Genomic DNA, 16,231 nt, shown 5'->3' with positions numbered 1-16,231 from the left:
AAATGATTGTATCCCACTGGGTATTTCCCTCCCGCCCCCCACTTTAAATGTTCCATTTCGTTACACAGAATTCTATTAAAATGGCTAAAACTTTTATCTCCCACCTGGCAGTACAAAAACTCACAAAATGATGTTCATTTGATCCTTTCAGAATCTGTGAATATGGTGATAATTCCATGCTTAGCAAAACTGACAATGTTTGCTGAAATATTTGGAGAATAATGTATTAGCTGTACCAGCAGTGACCAGTTATTGAGCATTAGACTGAATTGTGCTGCACACTGTCGACATTTACAGCAGTTGCATTTACCGCAATCAATAATGCACGAAATGCCTGCAAAATGTTTCGCTTACACTTATCTTAACGGCTGACTAATATTTACAGTGCCCACATTTTATGGGCTTCATTTATAGGAAGAAAAAACATGCTGTGAATGGGCCAAATGGGTTCATTTGTGTCCTAGCTATCTCTCTCTCCAATTTACTTCCACTTAGAATAAAGATTTTTGAACACATTGTAGAAAGAAGCAAAGAGCTGATATTTCTGCATGTGAAGCTTGGGTTAAATCCAGCCCAGAGAAAAAGAATCAAGAACTTTTCTCACGTGACATGCACTGAGCAACCTTGAAACACATGTGTGATATTATAATTTCTAAAAATGAGATATAAATCTTTATTCTGTTTTTGACAATTGTATTGTCAACTCTCTTGAACTAGTGTGGTTGGAAAATCCTTGGTCTAATTCGAAACCTCTAAAAGCTAACACACTGCCGCGTTTCACCCACAAAATATACAATCGATTCGATTTACAGTATATTCTATGAAGGGCTTTGAGATACCTCGCAGACATGATAAAGCACTATAACAAATGCAAGGATTATTATTATATTATTTTTGAACTGAAATAATTTGGAAAAAAATCATAACTGCCCTTTCATTGGGAAGGTTTAATTGAACTGAATGCTAACATTATGCTTAATATAAAAGGTAGAATGGTGGAACAGAGAGGGTTCGAAATCTGGTATCTAATTAAATGTCATATTCTCCACATTAAGGTAATGAGCCTGAACTTTGGAATTACTTGCATTTTTTAAAGATATTAATTTGAGAGTATAATTTGAAGTGCTGCCTCCTCTCCCTCCATTCTATAATTTGCACGTCACTTAGACCATTAATCGGAATAAATGGGTTGGGCATAATGTAGAATGAATTCCCTCTCGACTTCAACAACTTGCATTTATATAGAGCCCTTCATGTGGGGCAGCATCCTGGAGTCCTTACAGTGGTGAAGTCTGACCTCGAGCCAGGTGGAGAAGGAGGTGACCATAAGCATGATCACAAAGTTGGGATTTAGGTGGAGTTTGAATGGGTGGTGGGAGGAGAGAAGACAGATCGACGGATCGAAAAAGTTGCAGGGCTTCGGGGCGTAGCGGCTGAAAGCACGGCTGCCGATGTTGGAGTGGAGGGGGCAAGGGTCGAACAGGAGGCCGGATGCACTCCCTGAATGTCACCGAGGCTCTGAAGTGAATCCATGGTGGAAAACTAATGACAATATTTTTTCTACCTATGGAGCTTAGATTCGAGTTCAGACTGGACAAGGATGAAGGACGAATGGACGAAGACATAGCTGTTCAATGTTATCTCTGAAACCTCAACCTCAATACAGAAGTAGAATAAAGACTTCCTCCTCAACAAAATGATAATGAAGGTACATCTGTTTCCCCCTGTCCTTTCTATTGTCTTTCTTTCTCCTTTTCCCTCATACACCTATTAAGAATCGCCTCAGAAATTCCACTATTGCAACACAAAGCTGCCTAAATTTGGCACTGCTTATCACCATGGTTATGGTGGGTATCCAAACCAGACAGAGTTCCACCTGTGTATAGCATATACACATGGATACTAATGCTTTGCCTTGTTATGTAATTGAGATGCCTCAAAGAGCTTCACAATATATACTATAAATTAGATTGACTGTATTTTACGGGTGAAATTTGGCAGCCAGTTGCACATAGCAATGTCCCACAAACAGCCATGAAAAGAATGATCGATTTTATTTTGGGGATTGTTGGCAAGGAAAAATTCCCTTCTCTTTTTGAATAGTGCCATGGGATCTTTAACATCCACCTGAAAAGGCAGATGGGATCTTGGTTTAACGTCTCATTTGAAGGACAACAGCTCTGACAATGCAGCACCCCCAGCACCGCATTGGAGTGTCATCTTAGATGATGGGATTCCAAGTCTTGACATGGGGCTTTGAATCCACAACCTTCTGACTCGGAGGCGAGAGAGTGAGCTTGTCACCTTGGAGCCCATTCAGCTACAAGGAGACTCTGCTTACCTCTCACCAGCCCACTCCCCCCTCCCAGAGTACAGTTATTAGTTAGTAATAATGCCTTAAAAAAAATTGGTTACTCAATTCACGACTGTTTGTGAAACACTGCTGTGCACAATTGGCTGTCGCATTTCGCCCGCAAAATATACAGTCAATTCACTTTGCAGTGTATTCCTTGAAGCGTTTTGAGACCTCTCAACAACATGATGAGGTGCCATATCAAATGGATTATTATTATTACAGTTATCATAACATATTTAGACAGCCGATTTGATCCTGGGTTGGGGGTTCTCACGATCATGCCTTAGCCAATAAAATAATTATTTCATTTGATCCAGTGCCATTCATGTCAGGAGGATTGAAGTGAATGACCAATTTGATCAGGGAGATTGATAGCCAGGACTGGGTGAAGCTCTTTGAATTGTATCTTTAGCATCCACCTGAACGGGCAGATGGGACCTCGGGTTAGCGTCTCATTCAAAGGACAACATCTCTGACAATGTTGCACTCCCCCAGCAGTGAAGTGTTAGCCGAGAATAGACCTTGCTTCCAAACTCTGAATTTTCATAAAATTATTAATGGTTGCTCTTGTCCATCCCATTAAAGTAAAGGTGACAGCCTATTAAATTTTATGTGAAAATTCCCGAGAGCCAACAAAGCAAATTAAATCAGGCCCCTAAAATGCCAGTTTTAGGCTAAATAAAAGCATGTGTATGTATTTGCAAACAGTTAACCCAATCCGCAATATTTTGGGCGTGGGCTGTTAACCCAACCTACAAATTATACCCATTACAGTATAAATAATATTTCTGCCATCCACAAACTCTTTTACAATCTCACAAATTATAACAGATTAGTTATGCATGCCTTCTCTTGCATGAACACATGCTGGCTGGTTTAGAACAAATTTATCTTTACTTCTGTTAAATCTGCTTGAATTGGCTCTCTTTATATTGCAGTCTTGCAGTACATGTCAAGCTAACAGGCATATCATTTGCAGGTTCATGCTTCTCACTTTGTTTTTAAGGGCTGGAATAACATGAGCTATTTTCTCTGTCTTCTGATACCACTCTTATATCCAATGAGCTGTGAAATATTTCTGGCAGGGAGCCACCTAGTTCTGTACTAATTTCTTTAAGTGCTCTTAGTTGTAAATCTCATGGTCCCCATGCTTCATGAATATTTAAGCACTGAAATGTTTAACCATTAAGTGCTAAAACCTGGTTTATTCAACCAAGAACATTACCTATGTAGTGAGCTGTAGATTGACATCTCCCAACTTCAGATGCCTTTTACAGCTACAAAGATTGATATGCTGGAGGCTCTGGGCATTTCCATATAAACACTGATTCTCTTCCCCCCCTACCCTTATTGATATCAATTACAATTTGTTTTCTAATGTTCCTTCTCCCCCCCACCTGCCACCCCACTCACCCAAATAAATATTTTAGCAGATTTACTCTTACAGTAACCTTTCCCACCAAAATACTGGATCAAATATGCTCTCTTTCTTTGGCCCGTTCTTAACATTCTCCATCCAGAAACATCTCTGCATCATCTCCATGTTGCCTCTTGCTTTTAAACAATAGTGCCAACCTGGAATTATATAGAATCCTTCATGTCGGATAATATCTCAGAGGGCTTTACAAAGATGAGACAAAATGCCAAGCAGAGGGGAAAGGAGACAAATGGGAGGTGACCATCAGCATAATTGAAAAATCTAAAAAATCTGCTGCCAAACCAACACTGAATTTAAATTCTGCACATTCTTAAAATTTAAGGCAATGATCTTAAGGCTGAGACCATGTGAATTTTTTTCAGGCTTCAGATGTCTGAAACTGCACATTAAGTATAGATTAACTGTGGCCTTCGAGCAATCAGGATCCAACTTTCTGAATGCACCAATAATTTAATGGCTAAATGGAGTATCACATGGCACGACCTCCTCAGTTTAAAATTATGGTTGTATGGAATATAAAATATAGTGAAGAGAATACTGAGGATTTAAGATGTGCAATGCCTATATATTACGGTAGTCATTACAGTTTGAGACTCTTTACGAGCTATTGTGCCACTGCATCATACTCCTTGGCTCACTTACCCCATTCATTCATTCTGCTGAGATTAATAAATCTCACATCCTATTTCAGGTTTAACTGTTAGGATCAGAGCTCCTTGAATTTTATCCCATTAGTTTTTTTTATGTGTATCATCGTCACCTGGAGATAACTGCTACAAAAACAAGCAAATGAAACCACATCTCGGAACAATGCAACACTCCTGTCAGTTGGAGTAATAACACTCTACAATCTGATATATGAATCTAATTTTCATGTACATTATTGTGAGGATGGGTGGCATGACATATGCATCACATCTTCACTGTTTTGTCTGAATTTTTATACCGGTGCAATGTAAACATCATCTATCATAGCAATATTCAATGATGAAGACATCCCAGGCAAACTCAATCCTGTCCTTTCTTACTCCCAACGCCCCCAGTCATTGGGTAGGGAATCAGCCCACTCAGCTTCTGTTAACCCTGCAAGCTAAGGTACTAAAAGATAGAGTAGTCCTAGCTGAACAAGCAGCTGGAAAGCTTGCCAAATAACAATATTTATGGCAAGCTATGTTGTTTTAGCTGGTTAAACTCTAGTAGTACCCCATCACACATTTTGGGGTCCTCAAGCCTTGGCTCTTGCCAACCTCCCCTTAATACTTTCCAGAATTAGACAAGCAGGATGCAGCCCTCCAGGGAGAGAATTCTGTGAAGGCAAAGGTTAATTTGAAGTCTTTACATGATAAGCCTATGATGTAATATTTTAGCACATTTGGCATCATGACTATGACCTTTGCTGGTGCTTGCATTGTACTACTTAACGATGTTTAACAATTTCTATGTATTTTCTCCTCTCCGTGCTTGTGCACTGCCGCTTTGATCTCAGTTAAGGAAAATAGTTAGCAAAAGGAAATACCTATTGACTTTCTGTCCCTCTACTCCATTTGGTGCTGATCTGTACCCAGTTCGATGCTGATGAGAACACAGAGGGAGTCTAACTGAGTTGGTAATTGAAAATAACAATCGTTTTCCTATAAGATTAGAATGATATTTCCCATTTAAGCACAAATTGCTTATCAAAATAATCTGTAAAATTATCAAAATTCCCCATTATACAGTCATTGCTATTTTTAGTGATAAATCACAAGATTTGCTCAATGAAGGAGGCCCCTCGACCCATCTGACCTCATCCTTCTTGAATATCCACACTCCGCTCCTCCCATGACAGCAACAAGTAGATTATTAAATGAGTCCAGCAGCGACCTCAACCACCTTTCCTAGTAACCTGTTCCAGTCATTAATTACCCACTAGGTATAGATAAACTTATTTATGTCAGTCCTGAATTGGTCTTTGCAACTTTAAAGTTATGTCATCTTAGTATACTGTTGAGGTGCATGCTAAAGTATTGTTCTGGATTTATTTTTTCAACCCCATTTAAAGTTTTATACACCTCTATCATGATGTCTTCTTTCAAGACTGCAGAGCCCAGATTGTCTAATCGTTGTTCATATATCATTCCTCTAACACTGGGTTGTTGAGATAATCTCAACGTCTGGGTTTAGGCAAAGTGTGAATCATAGATAAGGTTGGAACTCAAGTTCAGGTCTCCCAGTCCCATGGTACTGTACATTACACTGTCCAACAGTATTAGTTGAATTGCAGACTATTTTGGTAGGTTCACAATAATGCATATATTTTTTCATCTATTTTATTGTACAGTGAGATACCACATTCCTAGAATGAGATTGACCCGTAAATTCATTATTTATATAATCATTTATTACTTATTTATGAATATTATATATATTCACAAATTATAAAGTCAATTCACTTCACAGTATATTCTGTGAAGCGCTTTGAGACGTCTCAACGACATGTTAAGACTCTATATCAAATGCAAGGATTATTATTATTATTGTTCATATGTATGTATGGAACAGATTTCAACAAAGCAATCAATGCACTGCCATCCAGTTCCTGGTTGGTCATGGGAATAGAGGTTATGATAAATAATAATAATAATCTTTGCATTTGGTAAAGCATCTTTCACATTGGAGGGGGATGTCTCAAAGCGCTTCACAAGGTCCACTGTGAAGTGTAGAGACTGTGTATATTCTGTAGTTTATAATATAGACTGAGGAGAATCAAATAATCCAAATAACACAATGATTGTTGTTTTTCTGGAACTGGAGGAATAAAGGGAAGATAGGATGAAATGCATGGAGGCTAGGAACTAACGTTGATTAGTTCAGATGTCAGGATGAATTCTTTATAGTAGATGACAAATTTACATTTATATGGCGCCTTTCATATCGGAAGGATGTCTCAAAGTACTTAACAGTTCTGACTGGGTATCCATATCTGTTTACTTCCTTAATCTTATTCCACAGACCAATTCCGTAATTAATTCCTTAATCTTATTCCTTAATCAATTTCCGCAGACATGGAGTTAATTTTGTCCATCTGCGACAAGGGCTCTCTCTGCCTTTTCATCCTCCTTGACCTCTCTGCTGCCTTCGATACCACTGACCACTCTATCCTCCTCCACTACCTCCCCTCTCATCTCAACCTTCATGGTTGTGTCCTTGACTGGTTCAGATCCTACCTCTCACACAGTCTCTACTTCATCTCCACAAACAGCTATTCGTCTCACCCCTGCACCGTCTCATGCAGGGTTACTTAGGGCTCTATCCTTGGTCCCCTCCTTTTCAATATCTTTATGCTCCCTCTTGGTGACATCATCTGCAAACATGGGGTCAACTTCCACATGTATGCGGATGACACCCAACTCTATCCCTCTGCCTTTACCCTCAACTCTGACCACTGCTGTCCTGACAGAATGTCTATCAGACATCAAGTCCTGGATCAGAGCCAACTATCTACAGTTGAATATCAACAAGAGCGAGGCTCTCCTGATTGGCACACCTAAGGTCATTGACAGCGTTATCCAAGGATGCACACTCCACCTTACTAAGCCAGTCTAAAACCTTGGCATTTTGTTTGACCCTCAACTATCCTCTCTACCCCACATCCGTGCCATGAACCGCTCTACCTTCTCCCACCTCCATAACATCGCCCGGCTCTACCACTGTCTTACACCGCAGGCTGGAGAAACCCTCAAACATGCATTCATAACATCCAGGCTTGACTACATAAAGTCCCTACTTGTCGGCCTCCCCAACTCCTCCCTCCACAGGCAGCAGATCATCTATAACTCTGCAGCCCATGTCCTCTCCCGCACCAGGCTCCGCGACCCTATCACCCCCACCTTCACCCGACTCCACTGACCTCCCATCACATAGAGGATACAGTTCAAGATCCTGGTCCTCACCTTCAAAGCCCTCCATGGCCTTTCTTCCCCCTATCTCTGTAACCTCCTAACTCCCTACCATCCTGCCCACTCACTCTGCTCAGCGGGCTCCGGCCTGCTTCACGTCCCCGCCTCACCTGTCCTACCATTGGTGGACGGGCTTCTACCACTCTGCCCCAACCCTTTGGAACTCCACTCCTCAATCCTTCCACCTTGCCCCCATCCTTGCCTCCTTCAAGACCCATTGCAAGTGCTAGTTTGACAGTAACAACAACAGTAATAGTTTATATTTCTATTATACCTTTCACAGCGGACATCTCAAAGCACTTCACAGAGCTGATTGGGAGCTAGGAGGACGGGTTGGAGCTACAGAGGGTCTGAAAGAGGGTGGAAATTGGCTGAAAGTATGATGGTCATGAGAAGATATGAATTAAGGTGAGTTTTGAAGGTGGGAGGGAGGGGCCAAGCCAGTGGACTCTGGGGTGGAGTTCCAGAGAGTGCAGACAGAATGTTTCAAAGACTGCCTACTGATGCTGGGGTAGGCAGCGCAGCAACAAGAACAACAACAAATTACCTTTGTATAGTGCTATTCACGTTGGGAGGTCGTCCTAGAGCGCTGGTCAGTAAAGGATATGACCCGAACTGGGCATTGGGATCCGGAGGGATGGAGGGCAGGGAGGGTGGGGGTAGGAGGGTGATCGAAAGCACAATGAAAGGGGAAGGTGTTGAGCTGGGCCTTGAAGGAGGCAAGAGATGGGATGAAGGCACTGTGGAATGGGTTGGGGCAGAAAGGCTGAAGGCCCGATCGCCAATGGTGGGGCAGACAGGGCAAGGGACGTGGAGCAGGCCAGAGTCCACTGAGCGGAGAGCGCGGACAGGAGGAGGACACAGAGTTAGGGAAGGGGCAAGGCCGTGGAGGGCTTTGAAGGTGAGGACAAGGATTTTGAACTCGATCCTCTGGGGATGGGGAGCCAGTGAAGCCGGGCGAGGATGAGTGTGATAAGGTCACGGAGCTTGGTGCGGAAGAGGACACAAGCTCCAGAGTTCTGAATAATCTGCAGCTGGTGGAGGCTGGTGGTAGCTAAGTAGAGAGAGCAGTCGGGGCAATGGGGTTATAGAAGCTCAAAGAGGTAGGATAGCACTAAAGTAAAATACAATGCAGAAGCACAACTTCCAGTTTGTCAACAACAACTTGCATTTTTATAGCGGCCTTCACGCCTGACAAGAGTCTCGGAACACTTATCAGAGAAAGTGAGATCATATACCGTATCCCAACCAGTCAAGAAATTGTATTAAGCTGGTTAAATTGTATTAAAAATGACTGAGGTAAAGGATTACATTCCCATATGTATGTGTGGTAATGAGTATCAAGGCCTGTACATACCATCCACTTTATCTCATTAGCATCCAGAAATCTGTCAGCAATCCCTTTATTCCCAGCTCTGGGTGTTGATACCACTGTACTCCTCAAGCCTCTTTCTGAAGCTGGAGCCGTACACTAAACCCGATTTAATTATTTGGCCCCCAGTGATCACCCTGACTAAACTGTGCCATTAACCCTGCAACTCACTGAGGTGCTTCAGGACGGTTTGCACTCTCTGTAGCAACACCATTGGCCAGGCTACATTTCCACAGACGTGACCAAGAAGGGGCCTCAGTATATCCATGGAAGAAATACCGGCCACAATCATTCCACACAGAAAGTATGGTTTCCGTGCCATAAACCCTTAAGCTTTCAATATTTAAATCACCAATGCAACAGCAACTTGCATTCATTTAGCGCCATTCACGCAGTTGTGCCATTAGCTTGCCAGAGCCTGACTCCATTAGGAGGATTCTCATCTCTGAGTTGGAAGGCTGTGGGTTCAAGTTCCCAAGTTGTGACTTTGAACTGACGGTCTAAGCTGACACTTTATAATTATAATAATCCTTGCATTTGATATAGCAATTACCAATTATCAATTTTCAATTCCTGGTGTTTCTTGCAAACTTGCCCTTTACAATCCTGGACCTCTGCCCACTTGTCCTGATATAATAATAATAATAATAATAATCCTTGCATTTGATATAGCGCTTTTCACGTCGGGAGGACTTCCCAAAGCGCTTCACAGAACACACTGTAAAGTGAATTGACTGTATATTTGCAGGCGAACGCGGCAGCCAATTGCGCACAGCAATGTCCCACAAACAGTCGTAGATTAAAAATGACCAATTTATTATTGTTTTTGGGGGTTTTTGGAGGGATTATTATTAGGCGTGTGGAGTAAGGAAACTTGCCCAAGGTTTCGCCCTCTGCCTGGAATTGAACTCAGGTCTCTCGCTTGCAAAGCGAGTGCTCTAACCACTGAGCTACAGGACTCCAATATCTTGCCATACAGTATTTGGTTCAATGGGTGGTTGCTCACAAGTGATGTGGTTCTAAGGGGGGGAAAAAAAAGACCAGGAAGGTTTCTGGATAATCCTACTGCTCTGTGTTTTAGGCCTTATAGTATATCCCTGAGCTTGGGGAGGGAGAAACAATCCTGGTTACGGTGCAATGCTGGAAATGAAGCATATGTGAACATCATGTGAGAACAGCATCACATTCAGCTGTGAGGTCCAACTGTCACATCGCCTGCATCTCACTATTCCAATTCACACATAATGAATGGCCTCTCGGTCAAAGGACTAGACCTTTCTCTTTGACCGTGCCTTCAGCTCCCCTCTCGACTCTCTATCCCCTCCTCACTCCCTCCCTTCCCTCCCCCTGACCATTTCCCCCTTGCTTGGGTCCTGACCCAACTGTCCAGCGCCTTGGGACGTCCTCCCGACGTGAAAGGCGCTCTATAAATGGAATCTTGTTGTTGTTGTAGAAGACTTATTTTAACCTGTGGATTTAAACCTAACGAGCCAACAGAAGAGGACAGAAGAAAAAAACAAAACCTCCCCTGTTGTTTGGATATAATATAATCCTTGCATTTGATATAGCACCTTATCATGTCATTGAGACATCTCAAAGCGCTTCACAGAATACACTGTAAAGAGAATTGACTATATTTTGTGGGCGAAATGGGGCAGCCAATTGCGCACAGCCCTGTTCCATAAACAGTTGTGGAATGAGTGACCACATTATTATTATTTTGTTTAACAGATTATTAACCCCAGAAAGTGATCCGCCAATCGACTAATAATCGGGTTCCTACTTACTGCTAGCTAATAGAGGCATGTGGAGTAAGGCAACTTGCCTAAGGTTTCACACTGCTTGGGAATCTAACCCGTGCCCTATCGCCTGCGAGGTGAGCGGTCTAACCAATACGCTACAAGCCTCCACTGGCGGATATCAGTTTGTAGGAATTGTAAATATAGGAAAATTGCAAATATTTATTGTGGAAAAAATCCTACCTAATTATAAAGGGACCTTTATAACATGCAAAATAAAAGATTTTCTTTTGGAGTATATTTATTAAAGGCTATTTAACTGTTCCTTTCTGTACTGTTTCTTGAGCTAAGGTAGCGTTTACAAAAAAAGTAAAGTATTGCATCCAACTGGGGTTAGGTAGAGAGCTGACAAGTGGGTTTCATTAATAAACACTTATATTTCCCAGTCATGTTCCACCACTTTTGAGAATTCTCACCATGGCTATCAGACAGCTTAAATGCATTGGAGCATCTCACCTGAGATAAAAGGAAGACTTTGTAATGAGCTGTCTGACTGCAACAATCCTTCTGTGGCCTCAGTGTTATTTAGTTTTTGACTAAGGATGTCAAATTGGACTTGGGAGCTAAATCTAGAATAAACCAAGCAAAATCACTTCCTTCCTCTGAGGATTAAGAGTAAAGCCTTACTACTTGTAGGCTGTGTATCTGTCTTCGATATAATAACCCAATCTCTCAGCATATGATTTATAGAAAATGAGAGTCTGCAAGAAATAAATAAAATGATAACAACAATCATAGTCCTTGTAATTGATAAAGTGCCTTATCACATCCTTGAGACATCTCAAAGGTGCTTTACAGAATATACTGTTAATTGAATTGACATATATTTTGTCGGCGAATATGTAAAATGTAAAATAAAGGGAATTTTGGAGATGAGTCCCAAAATCTGGATTTACTTTGTAAAAGGAGGAATAGAAATGTAAAGATCTGGAAAAGACCAATGTGTTCCAGCTGAATATTCAAAAAGAGATAGATGAGAATGAGATAAGAAGTTATTAGAGGAACCCAGCACATGAGAAGAAATTGCACCTGGGTATAGATTTATTCTATTTATGTTGCAACATTTTGCCCACAAATATACAATCAATTCACTTTACAGTCTGTTCTGTGAAGCGCTTTGAGACGTTTAGAAGATGTGAAAAGCGCTATATCAAATGCAAAGATTATTATTATTATTTCAGAACATCTAGATATTGGCAATTTCTTAAACATAGCCTTTAATTTTTAAGTTGTTTTTCGGAATTCAGAAAAACTGCTTCAAAGTTAAGATTGAATTCAATAATTTGTTAAATTCTGGATATTCTAAAATGCTACAGAAATAATATGATATAGCACCTTGTCATGTTGAGAAGTCTCAAAGCGCTTCATAGGATTTTAGTCAGGTGTGTATCAGTAGGCAAACAGCAGCCAATTTGCACACAGCTATGTCCCACAAAGAATATTTTATAGGGACACTGGGAAAAAGTCCCTTCTCTTTTAAAACAGCCCCATGGGATCTTTCTTATCCACCTAAGCGGGCAGACAGGATCTTGGTTTAATGTATCACCATCCAACAGACAGCTCCTCCAAACAATGCAGCACTCCCACATATAGTATCGGAGTTTCAGCCTGGACTATATCAGTTCCAATTCCCGACGTGCGGCTTCAAGTAAGCCTAAGCTCCAGTGAAATTTCTATCCCAAGATTAATTACGCCCAGGCTCAGTTCAATGCCAATATTTTCTGTTAAACTAATAGAGGCTTCAGTTTCTGAAACCTTGGAGAAATAAATTACTGTAATATCACTGGCTTCTCTCAGGTTTGATTCTGAGTTCAATTCATCCTCTCTACGCAAAGTTAAATAACCTGATGAAACTGCATAAGATCAGAGTTGAAGAAGCAAGACATTGCAAACAACCTAATTATCTGATAATTGCTGCTAAAATCAGTTTGGAATTTGAAGCTGGAGCAATAGATCCTTTCTGTAAACATTTCTTTTTGTCCAGAATGCTTCTATATCCAACATGACAATATATTGAAAAGCATCAGTTCCCAATGGGATTCAATATTAGAGACTCAGATTCACTAATGGAGCATCTCAACGGTAATGGGCACCTGGTAGGAAGACCACAATCTAATTGAGGAGCTTCCGAACAAGGATCCCGTGTGATAAATCAGCTGTATTTTCCCGGGAGCGAGTTCCAGTACAGCCTGTTGTGAACCACTGCTTTTTGACCCAATAAAAATATTGATTCAGACAGTCAATTAATTGAAAGTACCATTGCAGCTGGAGGCCATCGTATAACCAGATCTGAATATTGCGTTACTCACAGAAACCACGTTCACATAGTCATCGTCAGAAAGCGTTTCCAACATCTCAGAGACTGAAGTCCGAATGAGTTTCAGCGTTAGTCCACTGACACTTCCACTCCTTTAAAACAGAACAATGGAAGAGGAAAAACGGTTCGTTCTCCGTAGTGGAAACCCACTCTTCTAATAACTCTTTTGTATTGTACAGAGTATGCAATGCAATTTATCACTGAGAGGATTGGTCAAACATGTGAATCATGCAGCAGACTTTGAAAGGGAGGGGGAAAGAGTTGATGGGACCCCAGTGCGGAGTTCCAGATAGTGAAGGCAGAGAGGCTGATTGCTTGCCCACTGATGATGAAGCAGATAAGGATAGGGGACATGGAGTAAGCTGATTTTCGCTGAGCAAAGGTGACGGAGGTCGCAGAAGTAGGATGGGGCAAGGACATGGAAGGATTAGCTGGTGATTATTGGTGATTGATTACTTACACATCCACAAGGATAAGCATGTCCTTAGGTGATGCAGCTCCTTGAATGTACCTTCAAGAAAAGAGCATTGAGTCAGCATCAAACCTTTAACGTTACATTATAATAATAATCCGTGCATTTGATATAACACCTTATCACGCCTTTGAGATGTCTCAAAGTGCTTCACAGAATATACTGTGAAGTGAATTGACTGTATATTTTGTGGGCGAAACACAGCAGCCAATTACGAACAGCAGTGTCCCACAAACAGTCGTGGATTGAGTGAACAAATTATAATTTTTTTTGTTTGCGAGGAGACATTTCACAAAAAAAACACCAGCGGTTTCATCCAAGCAATTTTATTATCATTTTAAATTCTCAAGCAGGTGTTATTTAAGTTATTGCTCTTCTCTAAAAGGGGTTCTGCAAAAACTCTGGTTACAGTTACGATTCAATAAATTTCATTTTTGTTTTGATTCTGAAAAAAATCAATAGAACTTGTAGCCCTAATCAGCGTCAAGGTAGTCAAACTTTCCCTACAAACATGCTTTACATTCAGTAAATACACTGAAAGATGTCTCAGTCAAGAATGTCATTTTTTAGCCGTGACTGATTTATGGAAATTAAACAGGTGGGTGGATGAGCCGTCAGTTTGTTCAGGTGGACCATAAAGATCCCATGGCACTATTTGAAAAGAGAAGGGAGTTGCTCTCTCCTGGCATCCTAGCCAACAATCCCCCAGATAAAATTGATGAGTTACGTCAAGATAGCTTGCCAGACATTGCTCTGCAGAAATTGTCTGTCGCATTTGCCCACAAAAATACAGTCACTATACTTTACAGTAAATCCTATGAAACACTTCGAAATATCCTCTTGACATGAAAGCTACTTTATCAATTATTTGTGAAATACTGCCGCGTTTCGTCCACAAATATACAATCAATTCACTTTACAGTATATTCTGATATTCTGTGAAGTGCTTTGAGGTGTTTCGAAGACATGATAAGGCGCTATATCAAATCAAGGATTATTATTATCATAGTAGATTATTTAGGATTATTGTTGTTTATTCTGTAATGACAGACTGAAGATATTCTCTAATCATTTTAACCAGTGGAATATGTATTCACACAATCTATCTAATCTTTCAATGGTGTGAAGGATGTGATGTGCTAACAATAATAAATCCACTCAATATAACACCGTTCAAATCAAGAGAATGTCTCAAATTGCTTCAAAAGATATGCTGTAAAGTGAAGTGACTGTATTTTATGGGCAAACATGGCAACCAATTTGAACACCTGAATGCCCCACAAACAACCATGAAGTTCATAATAATAATCCTTGCATTTGACATTGCGTCTTATCACATCGTTGAGACGTCTCAAAGCACTTCACAGTATACACTGTAAAGTGGATTGCTTGACTATATTTTGTGGGCGAAATTTATTTTTAGCATGATCCATTTTATTTGAGGGATTGTTGGCCAGGACACTGGTAGAAACTCAATTCAACTAACAAAAAATACATTTTAATCAGAATATGACATCTGTTACAAAAGTAAAACATTCTCAAAATTATTTAGAAGTCTTAAGTGAATCCAGCGCTTGATTAGCAAGCACCCCTGAGCTCATTTTTTATTAATGAGGGAGAAAAAAGCTGTCATATACAAACGGGTTTTCAGTTTAATGGCTTAAAGCAAACTACAACGATAAATATAAAAACAATTTAATTTAATTGTACTTAATGAGAACTGGGAAAATCTTTTAAAACAACTATCTGAAGATCAGATCACATTTACTACTGCATTTGAAAAATAGCTCACAAGATTTAAGAATTAACAGCTACTAATACTGTTGCAACAAAAGGAAAATGAAAATAATAATAATAATCCTTATAGCTCCTTAGAGACGTGATGATTAACTGTGTATTTTGTGGGTGAAAAATTGGGCAGGGGCAAAATTCAAAAAATAGTAAATAATGCTTACATTTCATTTAGTGTCTTTCACGTAAGAAACACATCTCAAAGCATTTCACAAAATATCATAAATTTGCAGGATTTATTATATCTAACAATAATACTTGCATTTGATATAGCAACTTATCATGTCTTCGAGACGTCTCAAAGCGCTTCACAGAATATACTGTAAAGTGAATTGATTGTATATTTTGTGAGCGAAATTTACAATTTAACAAATGTAAGTTTTTTTATTTAAATTACTTTAGACCTTGATTTGACATGAAAGGCGCTTAGGTAAATGTTGAATTGCTTTTATATAAAAAGAGGAGAGGAAAGCTTAGATTAACTTGCATTGAAAATCTCACAGAGCAAACATGTGCACAAAATTTGGACTTTGTCCATTTCCAGAGGGCTATTTGATTTTAGAGAAGTAGCAGATTTAACACCAATGTTAAATCCACTTATTCTCACCCTTGAGATGCCTCTGAGGAGTTAAGGGATTAGCTTGTAACTACGATGGTAGATGCATGTTTGTAACACTATTTACCCCAAATGAACCTCAGTGAACAAGAACTGGAGCAAACCTCACAAACCATCGTCGAATGCTTTTAA

The 16,231-nt window shown here is 40.2% G+C and overlaps 1 protein-coding gene across 5 annotated transcripts in view; it reads right to left on the bottom strand.

Annotated features, from left to right (window-relative positions):
- The window catches only part of LOC103177010 (voltage-dependent calcium channel subunit alpha-2/delta-1), a 418,878-nt gene that overhangs the window by 122,418 nt on the left and 280,229 nt on the right, over positions 1-16,231 (bottom strand). For all 5 annotated transcript variants that reach the window (XM_007890933.2, XM_007890935.2, XM_007890934.2 and 2 more), the window contains 2 exons: positions 13,681-13,731; positions 13,213-13,312 (listed from right to left, as the gene is read on the bottom strand). In XM_007890933.2, coding sequence (XP_007889124.1) covers positions 13,213-13,312; positions 13,681-13,731 — 151 coding nt within the window. The remainder of the gene's footprint in view (positions 1-13,212; positions 13,313-13,680; positions 13,732-16,231) is intronic.

Source organism: Callorhinchus milii, unplaced genomic scaffold, assembly GCF_018977255.1.
Source record: "Callorhinchus milii isolate IMCB2004 unplaced genomic scaffold, IMCB_Cmil_1.0 Scaffold5, whole genome shotgun sequence".
Lineage (NCBI taxonomy): Eukaryota > Metazoa > Chordata > Chondrichthyes > Chimaeriformes > Callorhinchidae > Callorhinchus > Callorhinchus milii.
The sequence above is the reverse complement of the archived record's forward strand: the minus strand, read 5'-3'. Positions and strand labels throughout refer to the sequence as shown.